This window comes from the organism of the source record quoted next (assembly GCF_019968955.1).
Source record: "MAG: Porospora cf. gigantea A chromosome Unknown PgA_NODE_606_length_14049_cov_366.024, whole genome shotgun sequence".
In the NCBI taxonomy this organism is placed as follows: domain Eukaryota; phylum Apicomplexa; class Conoidasida; order Eugregarinorida; family Porosporidae; genus Porospora; species Porospora cf. gigantea A.
This window is the reverse complement of record NW_027151795.1, coordinates 1-14,049: the sequence shown is the minus strand read 5'-3', so window position 1 is coordinate 14,049 and position 14,049 is coordinate 1. Positions and strand designations below refer to the sequence as shown.

At 55.6% G+C, this 14,049-nt stretch overlaps 8 protein-coding genes across 17 annotated transcripts; 4 read left to right on the top strand and 4 right to left on the bottom strand.

The window, feature by feature from the left end:
- On the bottom strand, positions 1 to 436 carry KVP18_005195 (uncharacterized protein; the record flags this gene model as incomplete). Its single annotated transcript, XM_067949580.1, has 1 exon — positions 1 to 436. A coding segment is annotated over one exon (436 nt), but the record flags the coding sequence as incomplete, so codon positions are not given.
- Positions 437 to 713: 277 nt separating this feature from the next.
- On the bottom strand, positions 714 to 2,084 carry KVP18_002827 (uncharacterized protein; the record flags this gene model as incomplete). 3 transcript variants are annotated; one of them, XM_067954060.1, is made up of 4 exons in its annotated part: positions 714 to 821; positions 849 to 1,451; positions 1,480 to 1,584; positions 1,608 to 2,084. In XM_067954060.1, 4 exons carry the CDS (start codon positions 2,082 to 2,084, stop codon positions 714 to 716), a joined length of 1,293 nt encoding a protein of 430 aa, XP_067807410.1. The 3 variants fall into 3 exon arrangements, with proteins under 3 accessions (XP_067807410.1, XP_067807409.1, XP_067807408.1); XM_067954059.1 differs by lacking the exons at positions 714 to 821; positions 1,480 to 1,584; positions 1,608 to 2,084 and having other exon boundaries at positions 828 to 1,457; XM_067954058.1 differs by lacking the exons at positions 714 to 821; positions 849 to 1,451 and having other exon boundaries at positions 1,572 to 2,084.
- A 32-nt stretch (positions 2,085 to 2,116) lies between these two features.
- Positions 2,117 to 3,196, top strand: KVP18_002826 (uncharacterized protein; the record flags this gene model as incomplete). 2 transcript variants are annotated; one of them, XM_067954053.1, is made up of 1 exon in its annotated part: positions 2,117 to 3,196. In XM_067954053.1, one exon carries the CDS (start codon positions 2,117 to 2,119, stop codon positions 3,194 to 3,196), a length of 1,080 nt encoding a protein of 359 aa, XP_067807406.1. The 2 variants fall into 2 exon arrangements, with proteins under 2 accessions (XP_067807406.1, XP_067807407.1); XM_067954054.1 differs by having other exon boundaries at positions 2,522 to 3,196.
- Positions 3,197 to 3,282: 86 nt separating this feature from the next.
- KVP18_002831 (uncharacterized protein) lies at positions 3,283 to 7,714 on the top strand (the record flags this gene model as incomplete). Of its 2 annotated transcripts, XM_067954069.1 has the most annotated exons (3): positions 3,283 to 3,294; positions 3,323 to 6,211; positions 6,239 to 7,714. In XM_067954069.1, 3 exons carry the CDS (start codon positions 3,283 to 3,285, stop codon positions 7,712 to 7,714), a joined length of 4,377 nt encoding a protein of 1,458 aa, XP_067807419.1. The 2 variants fall into 2 exon arrangements, with proteins under 2 accessions (XP_067807419.1, XP_067807420.1); XM_067954070.1 differs by lacking the exon at positions 3,283 to 3,294 and having other exon boundaries at positions 3,434 to 7,714.
- Positions 7,715 to 7,919: 205 nt separating this feature from the next.
- On the top strand, positions 7,920 to 10,815 carry KVP18_002829 (uncharacterized protein; the record flags this gene model as incomplete). 4 transcript variants are annotated; one of them, XM_067954067.1, is made up of 4 exons in its annotated part: positions 7,920 to 9,253; positions 9,367 to 9,500; positions 9,528 to 9,975; positions 10,002 to 10,815. In XM_067954067.1, the coding sequence occupies 4 exons, from the start codon at positions 7,920 to 7,922 to the stop codon at positions 10,813 to 10,815; spliced, it is 2,730 nt and encodes a 909-aa protein (XP_067807417.1). The 4 variants fall into 4 exon arrangements, with proteins under 4 accessions (XP_067807417.1, XP_067807415.1, XP_067807414.1 ...); XM_067954065.1 differs by lacking the exons at positions 9,367 to 9,500; positions 9,528 to 9,975; positions 10,002 to 10,815 and having other exon boundaries at positions 7,920 to 9,269; XM_067954064.1 differs by lacking the exons at positions 7,920 to 9,253; positions 9,367 to 9,500; positions 10,002 to 10,815 and having other exon boundaries at positions 9,608 to 9,979.
- A 40-nt stretch (positions 10,816 to 10,855) lies between these two features.
- KVP18_002830 (uncharacterized protein) lies at positions 10,856 to 11,864 on the bottom strand (the record flags this gene model as incomplete). The annotated part of the gene is made up of 2 exons (XM_067954068.1): positions 10,856 to 11,248; positions 11,286 to 11,864. The coding sequence occupies 2 exons, from the start codon at positions 11,862 to 11,864 to the stop codon at positions 10,856 to 10,858; spliced, it is 972 nt and encodes a 323-aa protein (XP_067807418.1).
- A 98-nt stretch (positions 11,865 to 11,962) lies between these two features.
- Positions 11,963 to 13,151, bottom strand: KVP18_002828 (uncharacterized protein; the record flags this gene model as incomplete). 3 transcript variants are annotated; one of them, XM_067954061.1, is made up of 2 exons in its annotated part: positions 11,963 to 12,358; positions 12,387 to 13,151. In XM_067954061.1, the coding sequence occupies 2 exons, from the start codon at positions 13,149 to 13,151 to the stop codon at positions 11,963 to 11,965; spliced, it is 1,161 nt and encodes a 386-aa protein (XP_067807411.1). The 3 variants fall into 3 exon arrangements, with proteins under 3 accessions (XP_067807411.1, XP_067807412.1, XP_067807413.1); XM_067954062.1 differs by lacking the exon at positions 12,387 to 13,151 and having other exon boundaries at positions 11,963 to 12,364; XM_067954063.1 differs by lacking the exon at positions 11,963 to 12,358 and having other exon boundaries at positions 12,375 to 13,085.
- Positions 13,152 to 13,460: 309 nt separating this feature from the next.
- Positions 13,461 to 14,036, top strand: KVP18_005194 (uncharacterized protein; the record flags this gene model as incomplete). The annotated part of the gene is made up of 2 exons (XM_067949579.1): positions 13,461 to 13,600; positions 13,628 to 14,036. The coding sequence occupies 2 exons, from the start codon at positions 13,461 to 13,463 to the stop codon at positions 14,034 to 14,036; spliced, it is 549 nt and encodes a 182-aa protein (XP_067807421.1).
- Between the last annotated feature and the right edge of the window lie 13 nt (positions 14,037 to 14,049).

Sequence of the window (14,049 nt, the reverse complement as noted above, 5' to 3'; positions counted from 1 at the left end):
GCTTTCGGTTCTTCGCCTTCTTCTCCAAAGACTCAGCGTGGCCCTCGCTAACCTCGGTGACACCGTGCTTATCGATCTCAAGCCCGAAGTGCTGCTTATACCAGTTCTTGAAGGGAGTTGCGTCGACAATCACAACAGTGGACTTCGTCAGGGAATTAGTACGCACCAGCTCGTTGGAAACGGACGAATAGCGAACCTCTAGAATTCTGGCCTCTCTGGACACGCCCTCAGACGCCCAGGAGAAGGAGCCGTGGTCCAGCTTCAGAGCACGGAACTTCATGTTGCCGCCCCTAACGCGGAGCTTCTTCACCTGATGCAGTCCCATCTTGGTGTGAGCCGGGGTTCGGCCGGACTCGTGCTTGCGCTTCTTTTGGTGGATAGGCATACGCCCACCGGTCTTGCGGTGCTTGTGCCTAGAGTCACGCGAGATGCCCATAGTGTCGTAGCTCTAGCGCCGCATATTGGTCCATTTTTGAGACAAAACGGCTTCTGGCACATCCCTCGTCGTCTCATGTCACGTGCGAAAATGCGCCGGCATCTTCGTAGCAGCCCTCCACCCCTCCCCAAATACAGTGGCATGACTCACTCCACTCCAGACCTCCCGCCGGACTACGGCAGGTGCGAATCGGCAGCTTTGGCACTCAGTGACACATTTTGGCTCGGGCTTCTGGAAACCAGGCAGCATCTATCGGTTCCAGATCTGGTAGCGCGGCTCAAGCCAGCTTGAACAGACGGTTGCGCCGCTCGAGCCTGCCTTGCATAGTGTTGCCGAGTCTCTCCACCAGCTGACTGGCGTCCGACCAGGTTTTTGTCAGCAGTGCCTGTTGTTATTCGGGACTTGTCCTCACCTCAGCTTGGACTCGCTCGTTGTCAAGCTGCCGTAGGCGGCAGTCAACATCTTGCATTTGCTCTGCCTGCGAAGAACACATAGAGTCGGCACGAGTCAGTGCTTGCTGGAGGCTAAGGACCTGCACCTCGTAATCTTGGCTCTCATCCTTTACTCTTTGTGCCAAATCTCTTAGGTCGTCGTAGTTTCGCTGGAGCTCGTCGAGCTCAGAACGCAGCAGGTCTAGCTGAGTACCATCGCCTCGGGCACGGAGCTCTTCAGAGAGACTTTGAGTTTTCTGCCTTTCCACAGCGAGCTCCTCGCTGTGGTGCCTTCGCGCCGCCTCCATCTGCGAGAGAAACTGGCTTTCCATTTCCTGACGCAATATGCGAACGGTTTCCTGCAGCTTTAGCGCTGATTGTTGCTCGGCCTCACTCTTTCCTTCCAGCGCTCTCGTTAGCAGCTGTCCACGAGTCTCGTCATACCTCTCTCTCGTGCCTCGCAACTCTTCCTTGACTTCAGCGTTCTGGGTTTTCAAAGACGCGACCTCCAGCGACGCCTGCACACTGCAGGTTCGGAGCTCTTCCAAATCCTTCAGCGCAGCCTCCAACTCCGTCACCAGTTGCTGCATGTCGAACGCGCAGCTGGCTTACAGTCTCCGTTCGCTCCCTGTCTGCTTGAAGACGCTGGCTGTCTAAGAGGGCGCTCTTCAGCTTGTCGTAGCTGTCGTGCGAGAGGTCGGTCACTATTCTGAAGCCCTGCTGGACTCACTACAGCTTACACTCCGCCAGTAACGGTCAGTCTGGATGCCCTTGTGGGCCACTTTATGCTTGGACAGCTCCGGAGTCACTGGCTCTCCCAGGACCATTCTCTCCAGGTTGTAGTCGATTACCTCGTCGACCTCCTCCAGGCTCAACGGGTTAAGATCGACAAGCCGGCGTTGCTCAAGAGTAACCGCCTCTCCGTCGATAACATCCAACCATGGGAGCAGCTGTAGCACTGCATCCCTCCACGCAGGACAGGTGCATATGGGGTTCCCCCCTACGCTCAAGTCTCGCAGGCCTGGAGCTACCAACAGCGGGGCCAGACTGAAAATGGAGCACAAGTAGTTGCCTCGCAGGTCGATGCTCTCCAAAAGCGGCACGTGAAGCCCGCTCAAGGTCTCCAGCCCGCAATTACGGGCCACTAATCTGTGGACTAGTGGGGGAACGGATGCGAGATCCGCAGCAGAATCGGACGTCAATGTTACGTCACACATTTAAATATTATTGCCGGTAATTCCATTATCGCATGCGCGTGTACTTATTGCTTGTGACAGCTGGAGGGTGGCCTGTGACGACTGCGTCCCCAGCCAGGCTGACTGAAGTCGAAATTCCCCCTCAGTCTCTCCGCAGCAAGGCGAAGGGGCTGCTGTTTCCCTCCTCCGGTCTGCAGCTGCCCGATGTCGAGGATGTCGCGGAGCATCTCCGAAAGCAGAGACCGCCAGCGTCACACAAATTGTTGAAGAAACGGCTAAGTAACGCTTGGGAGTCCTTTCGTCGGAAGGCAACCCCAGCCCCTGAGACCACGGCGCCCCCGGCGCCGACGCCCGCTGCCAAAGTCCATATCTGGTCCTCGACGACGACACCGGAACCGTCACTGAAGCCGGCGCAGGCACCGTTCGATCTGGCTCTAGTTCCGGAAGTCGTGTTGAGGATGGACTGCAACCCCGGTGAACGCTTCCACTTCTGCGTTCAGGAGTGTCTGCAGCGGCGGAAACCTGAGGAGTCTCTGTTACAGGAATGCGCCTTGGACTGCAGGGATCAGTACATAAGCAACCCAGGAGAGGGCTGCATTGACGCTCAAGGCAACTTTCTGGGCGGAGTCCGAGAAGAAGCGCGGGATGCAGAGGTGGAGTCCCTCCGCAAGCAGCTGGGGCTACTGTGGTATCGGACGCGCCGTAACTCCGTAGTCAGCCTATTCGCCTCTTTGGTGATGTACCTGTCCGTTCTCGTTCCAACCGCTTTTGGAGTCTACCGCTACAAGCTGCACGAGTGGTGCTTCCTTCTGTTGAACGAAGACGAGCAGCTAGAATCGCGTTTGCCTCCACAGGCTGCTCTGGCGGTGAGCACGCTCCGAGAAGGAGGGCGTTGGGCCCAGGTCTTCTGCTTCGGCGCGGGGTCCACCCTACTGGTCTGGATTGCGGCCGCCTACCGAACTGTCGCAGCGATGTTTACGTCCGTGGAGGATGCGCATCCTCTTGAGGAGCAGCTGCGGTATCGATCCAGCTACAATGCTGACTATGTTCCGTTGGCTACGAACCTGGAGGTTCGACAGGAGAATTCGCAAGGTCAGCAAGAGAGTTCACAGGAAAACACTGTATCGTCTTAATAAAGTGCACAGTAATATCTGTCTACGCGTAGCTCGGTCAAGTGTTTATTGTGAGCCTGACTGAATATAAAGAATTCTTACGTGCGATGGAGTTTTCCGTGAGGCCTTTCGCTTCCGCAGACGCAGTTGGAACGCCTCCTGAGCGTGCTAAGTGAAGTTAAAGCCGAGTCAGTGGACGCAGAGGTTCAGCAGTGGCTGGCCTCTCTCCAGAAGTGCCCAACCATCGGTATTCTCTGCATGGACTTACTTAACGTGGTCACTACTTCCAGTAACGCCGGTCTCCTATCGGTGGCGAGTTCCATTGTGGAGTTTAGCTGTCGCTCTCTGCGAGATGTATTCCGTCGTATCGCCTGCGACTTGGCGACACCGGACTCGGAACTTTACGAGTTGAGCAAGACGCAGCTAGGCAGCATTCTTTCTCACTTTGGAGGGTGCAGCCTCAGAGCTGTCGCTCGACTGGATATAATTGTGACGCATCTCCGAGAAAGCTCATTTGACTCGAAGGACTACCTCAACTTGATCGAGGCAACGCTCTGCTTCCGACTGTGCCTGGGCGAGGGTCTGTCACAGCTGGTAATAGCCCACTTTAAGGTGGTTAGGGCGTTCCGATTCCGGTATGTTGACTGGCTGTTGAATGTGGCTTCTGGCAAGGGACCAGACCAAGTACCAGAAAAGTACCGCGCTGAGGTGCTGTCGCAGGACATCATAGACGCTGCTGTAGAGCTTATGGTTTTCTTTGGCGACAAACAGCGCCTGCTGCCCAGCATTTCCATCTCGCTGACCACTATTGCCGAGCATTACAAGTTATTCATGGTACCTGGCCTGACGGAGGTGTTTGAGAAGCGTTGCGCAGCCCTGGCGACCCTATGCTGTCAGGCCTCCCACCTGTCGCAGGCGGACACCGACTCACGGCATAAGCTTATTCGCCCCTTCAAAATCTTCGCGCGACATATGATGTATCCGTGGAAGGTCGTGCTGACCATGATGACTGCGCTGGACACGTACGCACCGATGGAGTACGAAGCTCAGCAGAGCTTTCTACAGGCCTGTGTGAATCAGTGCAAGCACCAGACGCGGCTGCTATGTATTTTATACTTCCACGACGAGCCTATGGAGCTGCAAGCGTTCGATCGAGAACTGATCGAGCTTATCGTCCGTAACGTCGAGATGATCACGGACTACCTAAAGAAAGTCATCCATGACGCAAGCCAGATGAAGATGTCCTTCTCTGAGGCCATAAAGGACCCCGAGGCCTTCTTTCATGCTGCGGTTCGCAGTTCGTACGTATCATCCCACCTGATGTGTCAGTTCCATGCAGTATTTTGGACTGCTGGCGTTTCGGAAACGCTGCACAACCTAAAGAGAACAGCTGCCAGCATGAGCAACAAGGAATGGCAGTTGACACACGGCGTCGACCATGTGGACGTCGAGGTGCCTAACGAGGATGAGAACTTTTGGAGCTCCTCTAGATCCCTTGTCCCGGAGGACTTCCGATACCGCAGAGAATACTCTTTGAAGGTACTATGCAATCTGTTCTCTCTGATACACGACGTTAAGACCAACTTCAGCACGAATGTGACGAGCTTCATGATAGCGAACCACCTTGTGCCGTTGGACGCGTCCAGTTTCTCCCCGCATCCGCGCTACCAGTACGAGTTGGCCATCATGTCCTGCATCGCCAACCTCTATCGACTGAAAAACGCAGAGAATGCTAAACGCAAACTAGGATCCATCGCGCTGCCGGCCGCGGACCGACTGTTGTCTGCAATCCGCACCTACCACGACCAGCACGCGTCAAGCACCCTGACGTTCGAGGGTATCGTGCCTGCCGCACTCAGCATGGCAGCGATCGTCCTTCCCGCGACGTCCACGACTCTCGATACAATCTGCGATGAGCAGTTTGCCTGGATGAACTTCCATCGAGGGCTAAACCAGGCCTGGGATCGCGATACCTGTCTTGAGAACGACATGATGCGCATGCTCATGGAGTCCCGTGTACGCTACGTGACGGACGTGCTGGGACACGTGCAATACCAGGCGGAGCAGGGCTACTTCGTCGATATCCCCGGCAGCGAGACCATCTTTCAGCATGTCTGGTGTCGTCTCTGGATAACTGTCGGAGACGCCTGCATTCCCGTGATGTACCGACACTTGAACTCTCACGCCAAGGAGCACTTAGGAGCCGCTCGCAACGCGGTACGGCAGACACTGCGGGTCTTCGCGGGCAACCTCGAAGACGGTCACCTTTTTCTTACTCCAGACAAAATTCTGGCCGCCTTCGAGTTATGCTTGAAGTGGGTCCAGACCGAGTCTCCGTCCACCGTGGCGAAGAACGTCCAATGTGAGTGGAGGCGGACTGAATGTCTGCTGCACGCCCTGTCTGCAGTGGTGTCTGCTCTAGGGGAGCACACCAACCACGAGAAGGCGTTGACGCTCGTCAACCTTACACTGAACTTCGCAGACGCCACGCATCACCGTTGTCTACGACGCTCCGCCTACTTCGTTCTCTCCGTCATGGCCCCGCAGATGAGCAACTACCTCTGCAACTCGCGGATGTACGAAAGAGGGTTACAAATTTTCAAGAAGGGCTGGCATTTGACACTCCAATCGCTCTATGAGCCCCAGACTGACGAGCTGTATCCCTTCACCTGCATGGAGGATCACATTGGCGCGGTATGTACCCTCAAGCTGTGCAGCTGCCTGGAAGGCTTGATGGTTAGCGAACTTCCCGCTGCCACGCTTGTTAACCTTTGCGACGAAATGTGCTCGGAGCTGCTCCCCTCTATGCTGAAGGAGATTCAAGGCGTCCTGCAACCGATATTGTCCACGGACGACCTGGATGCGGACCCGCACGACTACATACTGGACGGCAATGGGCTCCAGATGTTTCGGTTCTTAACTCGGCCAGGCGTCGGACTTAGTGCCCGATCCATCACGATTTTGCCATGTTCCATCGGTAGCGCCTTGTCTGCTCTCTACACCGCGTTGTTCCTCGTGGAGCCCGAGTATAAGGAGGTGGGTGCTCGCTCGGGTTTTATACAGACGTTCACCGAGCGTTTCCTCTATTTCCTTGATGCGATGACTGGACTTCTACTCTCCACATGCGAGACGATCCTGTGCCGCATTTCCACCGTGCAGGACGAAGATGAGTATGTAAGCCTGGTGCACAGGGCAGGCTTCACAATCGTCCTGCTATCTATGTTTCTGTGCACTATAGTGCCCCCCTTCTACCGAAGCAAGCATGGGTTGGTGCGTGCTGTCGGCGTTGCAGAGACGCCGTTATGGCTGCGATCGCAGCTTTACAGCATTGTAGACCAGATTCAGGATATCATTCCTAGTTTGACTGCTGGAGGCGTGCCGTCTCTGGGCTCATGGCCAACGCTGGAGCCGCCCAAGAAGACGCAACTGGCCAGCGTACACACCGAACAGCTCGGGTTGCTGCAGACTCGATTTGTGGCGATCGCTGCCAAAGCCAACGATGTGTGCGAAGTTCTGTTTGAGCAAAGCAACATGTGTTCGTTCGACTCACCTGTCGTACACCTGGCTTACCTCGCACTAGGACTCGCCTTTCGCTGGGTCTGCCTGGCGCCAGTGTCCCTCCCGGGTCCGCGACAGACCGAGGAATGGTGCGAGTATGCTCGGAAGATGGCTGCGAAGTACCCTCGCTTCCGAGACCCGTTTAACAACCTGTCGTTCTCCTTGCTAGCCGTGTCGGGGTTGCACGCGTTCCTGGATCCCTCCCTCTGCGACCGACTCCCAGCTCTGGAAGACGGTCTGGTTACTGCGGCGAGCAACATTTACACAGAGCTACAGCACGTGGCACTGGCTCCCACTGATGACAACGTGTCTGCATTCCGTCTCTTCTCGATGCGGTTCTTCAAAATGCAGGTGTGGCCGGGAACGATGAAACTGTTCCTTCACACTATTTTGGCGCGACCCGAACCAGCCAGACAGCTCGTGGCTCATCTAACCGACACCGCCCTGTTCAAGCTGACGACTGAGTGTGAAACGGAGCAACACACACCCCTGCGAGCAGTAGAGTGCCACTCACCTCTGCAGTCCCTCTTGTGTCAGATGTCGCCCTGCACACACGCGCAGAAGCAGCAGAAGTACAAGGCTTGCGAAATCACGTTCCTTCTGCTGTTGATGCTCGCTGCGTTGGAGGACAATCCTACGCACGAGGTTACCGTAGCCGTACTGCAGGCACCGGCTGGAGGTGCCACGAGTGGAATATCGCGGTTGCAGCTGATTGTCCGCTTTGCACTGGCTATCAGCGCTTGTAAGTGTCAGTTCTGCGTTAAGCTGTCTACAGACCTGATGCTGGTGACTCTCCGACTATCGCAACCGAGTACTCTTTTCGCGAATGTTGAGATGTTGGTCGAGTTTCCGCAGACATCACGAGATGCGATCCAGTCCGACTGCCAGGGCCTAGCTATGGCCAAACGTGACTCCAGGGCTGCCGTGCGCAAGTTCATCAAGCTTCTGTGGGGACACATGCGCCTAAATAGTAAAGAATAACAGAATGAATAAACCCCACAAGTGTGATTGCCAAACATCCGAGGTGAAGCTCGCCGACTGCCTAGTCTGGCCTGATACCGCTCCGACTTCCGACACAGCCCTCGGGATCGTGCGCCTCTTGAATCCGCCTGCGGCGCCCCTCATAAGAAACAGGGTTGACCGGTAAGGGCGTACGGAACACCCACATAGCGTCCTTTGGCAAAAAATGTACACGTGCCTTTCTCTGTCTTCGTGGGGTCCGCTTCCTTCTGAGTGGGTGCGAAAACCGCTGACGGAGCTCCAAATTCTCTTTGAAACGGGTTCTTTTGGGGTACTATTGCTGGGTGCAGAGGAGGCAGGTACGACCCAGGTTCTGCAGCAGGCCGTTGAGACCGCCAACGTGCGGCTCGTTCTGGTGGATTGCTTCTTTGCAGACGACGAAATCAGCGTTCTTCTGGAGATCTTGACTCAGCTGGAGGTTCCCTTCTCCAAACCGACGTTCGACGAGGCGATGCACCTGCTGGAGGCGTGCTTGCAACGCCAACAGAGATGCGTCGCCATCGCCCTTGAGCACGCCGAGCGCTTCTCCTCGGTCGAGGGAGAAGTTCGTTCTGGAGTGCGTCGTCAAGCGCTGATCTACTCCCTTCTGGACCTGCGGCATAAGGTAGACCTGCATTTCGGCGTGGTGCTAATCAGTGCGTTCCTCCTCCTGGAAAATTGCCTCGAGAAGCGGATCAGGTCGCGACTTTCAGGTGCGAGCATCCACTGCACCTGGTCTCTTTCCGACCTCCAGGTACTGGAGCTCTCAAAAACGTTTCTGACGATACCCGACTCCTCGGACCAACTGGTTGGTTCCGTGATTGATGCATTCAACCGCCTGATCCACTCCTCTCTCTGCGCTACGCATACGAATGTCCTCAAAGAAATCTCGTCATTCACGTCGACAGGTTCCTGGAATTTCCTGCGGTTTCTGCAGGCCTGCATAAGTCAGCTTCTCCGGTTGGGCAAGAATTTTGCCCCCGGAGTGAGAAGGCTCACGTCGATAGGCCCCCTGCACATTGACGTCGAGGTGGAGACTAAGTGCCAATGTCACGAGTCTCCAGAAAAACGTCGGAAGGTCAGCACTCGCAAGAGCACTCGGACAGCTCCGACTGTGTGCCATCATTGCCGGCGCGAGACTTGTCAAGAGGCTCCAGTTTTTGTCGCGTCCAGCCACGTGTTGACCTCGCACTTGTTCCCTCATCTGACGTTCAACGAGCACCTCCTGCTGGTTGTCGCAACGCAAGCACATCGGCGAGGCGACGATGCCTTCACTGCGGACTCGTTGCGAGAGCAGATGGCAGTGCTCCGTCAGTCTGCAGGCATGGCGCCATACGTGGCCCCATCTGGAGCCGTCGACACGTGGCATTGGGCGCAGCAGCGTCTGCTGGAGGTGGGGCTGTTAGAGCCCTGCGCTGGCCCCGAGGACGACACGTGCTGGCGCTTCCCATTATGGAAGCAGTATGTCGCCAACTTGCGACATTACCAACTCCCTACCCAGTTCGAGCGGCTTGTCACTAAGTACGCTTTGAAATGAAACTTTGTCACATCGTAATGCTTTGAAGGTCTGTGTGGTGGCGCAAGGAGCAGTCGTGGGGCATTTCGTGCAGGAAGTCATGGGGCATTTCTTGCAGGAAGTCTGCTTCGACAAGGAATTGGGCCAATTCTATGCTCGCAGAGGTGTTCTTCCTCTCCAGTCGTGGCGACGTTTTGGCTTCTCGCCATTACAGAGGCATCGGAGAGAAGTCCTGTCCTGATGCGTTCTTCAGTGAGATCCGAAGCGTGGCGTAATCAGACGAAGTTCGCGACCACCCATCCAGTGGACCAGTGGTGACCATTGGAGATTCACACTATCTGTACCTCCACCACAGAGGAATGTACGTCGTCTCAGTTTCGCAGGAGAACGTGGCACCGTCCCTGGTATTCGAATTTCTGCGAACGCTTGTGAAGCTGATCAAGGACTTCTGCGGAGTTTTTGGCGAGGCTGCCATTCGCCGCAACTTTATTTTGGTTCATGAGATTCTGGACGAAGTCATCGACGCGGGGTACATTCAAACCACCGATGTTGGACAGCTTGTCAGCAGGGTAAAGTCCCCCGCGGCGCCCATGCCCGAGCTAGGTCCACGCACAGCGGCCTCCATAGTTGGAAACCTGGGGCAGAATCTGCAACAGATGGTAGGGATGAAAACGCTGCCCTCCTCGGCGGCATTACGGCCACTAGCCCACGGAACGTCCAGTCGTCAGTGAGTGCACGATAGCGATCACACAGAGACGAGTTCTTCGTCGATATCTTTGAGAACGTCACCTGTGTGCTGAACTTCCTTGGGAGGCCAGTACGTATGAGCCTTGTAGGCTCCGTGCAGATGAAGGCCTTCATCCAAACCAACCAGCAGATGTCATTAGCTCTAAGCGAGAACATATCAGTCGTCTCTGGGGACGGCGTCACCACAGCGAGTCATTTTGGTCACTCAGCTACCCCTGATATCGTCCTTGAAGACGCCAGCTTCCATTCTGGCGTGAACCTCGCTCAATGGGGGGCGCAGCGTGTCCTCACATTCTGCCCTCCCCAGGGCGAGTTTTCGCTGCTGCAGTATAGGATATCCCAACTGCAGTGCCAGCCACCCTTCATCATACTCCCCGCGATATCAGTGCAGATGTTGGACCGTCTGGAGCTTACCGTGACCCTCCGCAGCACACTCCCGGACTCTACCTACGGCATCAATATTGTGCTGGGTACCACCCTCCCAACAAACACAGGACTCGCATCCACAGGGCCTTTGGTGGAGGGGCAGACCGTAGACTTCGACAGGTCCTCTCGAGAACTGTTCTGGAAGGTGGGCAGGCTGCAAGGCGGCCACTCCTGTATGCTCCACGCTAAGCTGGACGTGGCCAAACCAGCAACGGCGGAGCAGGTGCACCGCCTTATGGGCCCTTTCTCTCTGACCTTCGAAGTTCCCATGTTCACTCTCAGCGGCATCGCCGTCAAGCACCTTCGCTGGGCCCACCAGCCACAGGCAGCAGCCGCTCAGAGATGGGTGCGCTATGTGACTCAGAGTGGCTCCTACATGTGTCGTGCTTCGTGAATTAAAACGTATGTGGCCAAATCGACTCAGTGCATTGGAATTAAAACATCGGCATGTCGGCCAAATCAACTGAAGACGACACATCCACGTCGTTGACTTGCACACCCTTCTCCTCGTGAGTCTGGCAACATGGTAGCCTCGAAAGAAAGCCTCGTCTGCTGGTGCATTTGGCTGCTCGACCTGTGTTGTGGGCCCCGTAGGGGGGGTGCGCGCTTGCCTCGGGCTGGCAGAGCGACTCGGCGTATTGCAGCACCTGGTTAACGTCCTTCTGAAGGAGATCTTGCTGCTCCAAGAGCACTTTTCTCTCCTTGGCGAGAAGCTGCCGCTCCTTCCGCAGCAGCTCGACGGCGTCGTACATCCGAGTGAGGCGGGTATCATCGTCTGATTCCTCTCGAGGAGACAACCCCTTCTCCTCGGTCTTCTTCTCCGGCGTCTGGAAAGATATGAGTCGGTAAGGGAGATTCACCTACTGGCAAAGGGAACGGAATCCAGGCGTACTGCTGAGTGGCAAGGTGCTGAGTTTGGGGTGGAATCTCCGAAGTAATGATCCCAGGGAATAGCATGGGCGCCATTTCTGGGGTCACGAACGCCTGTCCAGGCAGAGTGTTCGATTTCTCCGACTGCGCAGCTGGCATCGGAGCTGACGTCGGCGCTGGCATTGGCGCTGGCGGAGTAACTTCTTTCGGTGGGGAATTCTCCCTTAACCGACCCAGGTGTCGTGAGTAGTCCAGTTCAAATTGGTCTGGATGCTCATCGTAGTACTCGTCAAGGAGTCTAAATTCCTCCGATGCGTAAAATTCTGCCGGATCCTCCCACTCTTCGACTATGGGTTGCGCGCTCTCAGCAGCCGAATTTGGTGAATGTGAATCGGGAGTGTTTTCCTTCGTCGATAACTGAGACTTGTTCGGTATCTCTGGCCTGAGTACCTGCGAGCTGGGCACTTGGGTGCTTGCCTGCGACCGGTTGGGTGCTAGGGGTTGGCGTTTCGTTTTCCTGGGGCGAGAGAAGATAGATGTGACCTTTCGGAAGAATCCAGGTCGGTTGCTCATTGCACACCAGTGTGTGCACAGTGGTGTGCAATGAGCAACCAGCGCGTACACCTTACTAATTACGTAACGACGATTTCTGCGAACACGGAATGGACAAACTAATTCGTCTTGGATCGGTGTGAGAATATCTCGACCGTGTAAAGATACGTGGTAATGACAGCAAAGGCACCAACGAGGAACGTCCACACAGACTTCTGGAATGGAGGTAGGGAATTGGACAGGTCGAGAGAGGACCGCCATCGGACAACCAACACAGCTTCGGCCATCAGGACGCCCATCACGAGCCACGCCTGGACGCCCAATTTCCGGATGGAGGGCGTAACCAGCAGCTCGTAGCACTCTCGAACGGCGTGGGCACCACCGAAGGCCATCAGAACAGTTCGAAGAAGGCAGAACCAGTGGCTAGTATCGATATGCAGTTGGGCCTTCAGAAAAAAAAGGTTGACGTCGAAAAGCGTCGCAAGCACGACGAAGGCGACCATAGCGACGAACGTCTGCATTAAACTCGACCTACTCCCTCACCGTCCCGTTACGCATGAATTTGGGCCAGTGATGTCGCGAGTAGTTCTCAGGCAGAAGATGACTCAGCAAGCGGGAGTGGTAGTAGAAGGGTTTGGTCCTGGAATGGAAGATCCAGTCCTTGTACTCTCTCATCTGTAAGCGGTCCGCCATCCACAGCCCACAATAGATGCCGAGCAGGTTGCATCCGAACACGTCAAGCAGGAGGTGGTCCCACCAGCACTCCCAGAAGTTCGGCAGAACATGCCGTAAAGAAATCTCGGCCCACTCAAAAGCGAGAGAGAGGACCCACAAAAGCTTCTCGTTGCGGATGATGAGCGCCTTCACGAACCAGCCAAAAAAATGCGCCACGACGAATACGTCTATACGCTCGAGGATATTCCCCAACGCGCCGTCTGGGTGGTCTGGCGTTATCAAGCGGCAGTCCTCGGCGTAGTTGGTTTCGTAGAGAATCTCTTCGGTGGTGGGATCTATGATGCTGAGGGCCGATCGTACATCCTCAACATTATGACAAAGCAGAAAGACCAGTAAGCACAAGTACAGAAGCGTCAGCCCCTTAACCACTCTCCAGACGATGACGTTCGGACGAACGAACGCCCCGTCCGGAAACTGCACGGCGCAGAACACAAGGAAAATCGCCAGCACTCCGAACGCGCCGACCGTGACGTTGTGGCGCAGACTGAAGTCCTTGCCTGTGTACATCGAGGACACCGCAGCCAGCACGAGCAGAGCGGTACACAGTGATGAGACTGTGAAAGGTTGGCGCATATTTTACGATTTAATGGACCTTCTCGACTTTCTCCGCCAACAAGAGAAATCGGGCTTTCGAGATAGCGTGCCTACCCCCCCCGATGCCGAGTCCTCTGACTCAGATCACATGGCGTTCGTGCAGGTGGGAGATGGCCCTGATGGCGTAGCAGTGGCTGAGTTCGACTCTGAGAGTGCCAGAAGGGCTCCCAGAAACTCCGCATCCACCAGCATCGTGCAAAAACACCGCGTGTTCTTTTCAGGGCCGCCGCCGGCTCTACCTGGCGACACCGGGGGCAAGGAGTGTGTGGTGGTCGTCAGCGGGATTAAATGGGTAGCTACTTTCCGTGTAGAGGTCTCATATGTTTTCAGTGGGTGGACGATACTGCCATTCGAAAAGGAGCTTTGCAGTATGGGCAGGTGCGAGCCGTCAGGATTCTCACCGAAGAGCGTACTGGTATGTCCACAGGGTGAGACACAATGGGAGTTTGAATCAGCGTTGCGCTGGTGGAGTTCACAGACGAGGTAGCGGCATCCAAAGCACTTAACGACGACGGCTCTGGCTTCCAGAAGGCTGCTCACCTCCCTACGGCACCTACTACGTCCAGTTTGCCAGACAAAGCTTTTGACGCTTTGTCGCAGAACCCGGAACAGCATTGGGGAATGGGGGGACCTCTGCTGGAATCTTGCGACATTATTCTTGAGAGCGTCGGCCTGATGGCGACAACCGCTGTAGACCCTCAACCGGCCACCGACAAAGACTCTCTAGTCTCCCAGTGGCGGACTTGCGGACTGAGCGAAATCATCGCGACAATACTACAGGAACGAAAGGCAACTGGGGATGAAGATCGAAAACGCAAACCATCATCAAATCGCAGCGACTACAGGAAGCGCAGGAAGCACTAAGTTACATCAGCCC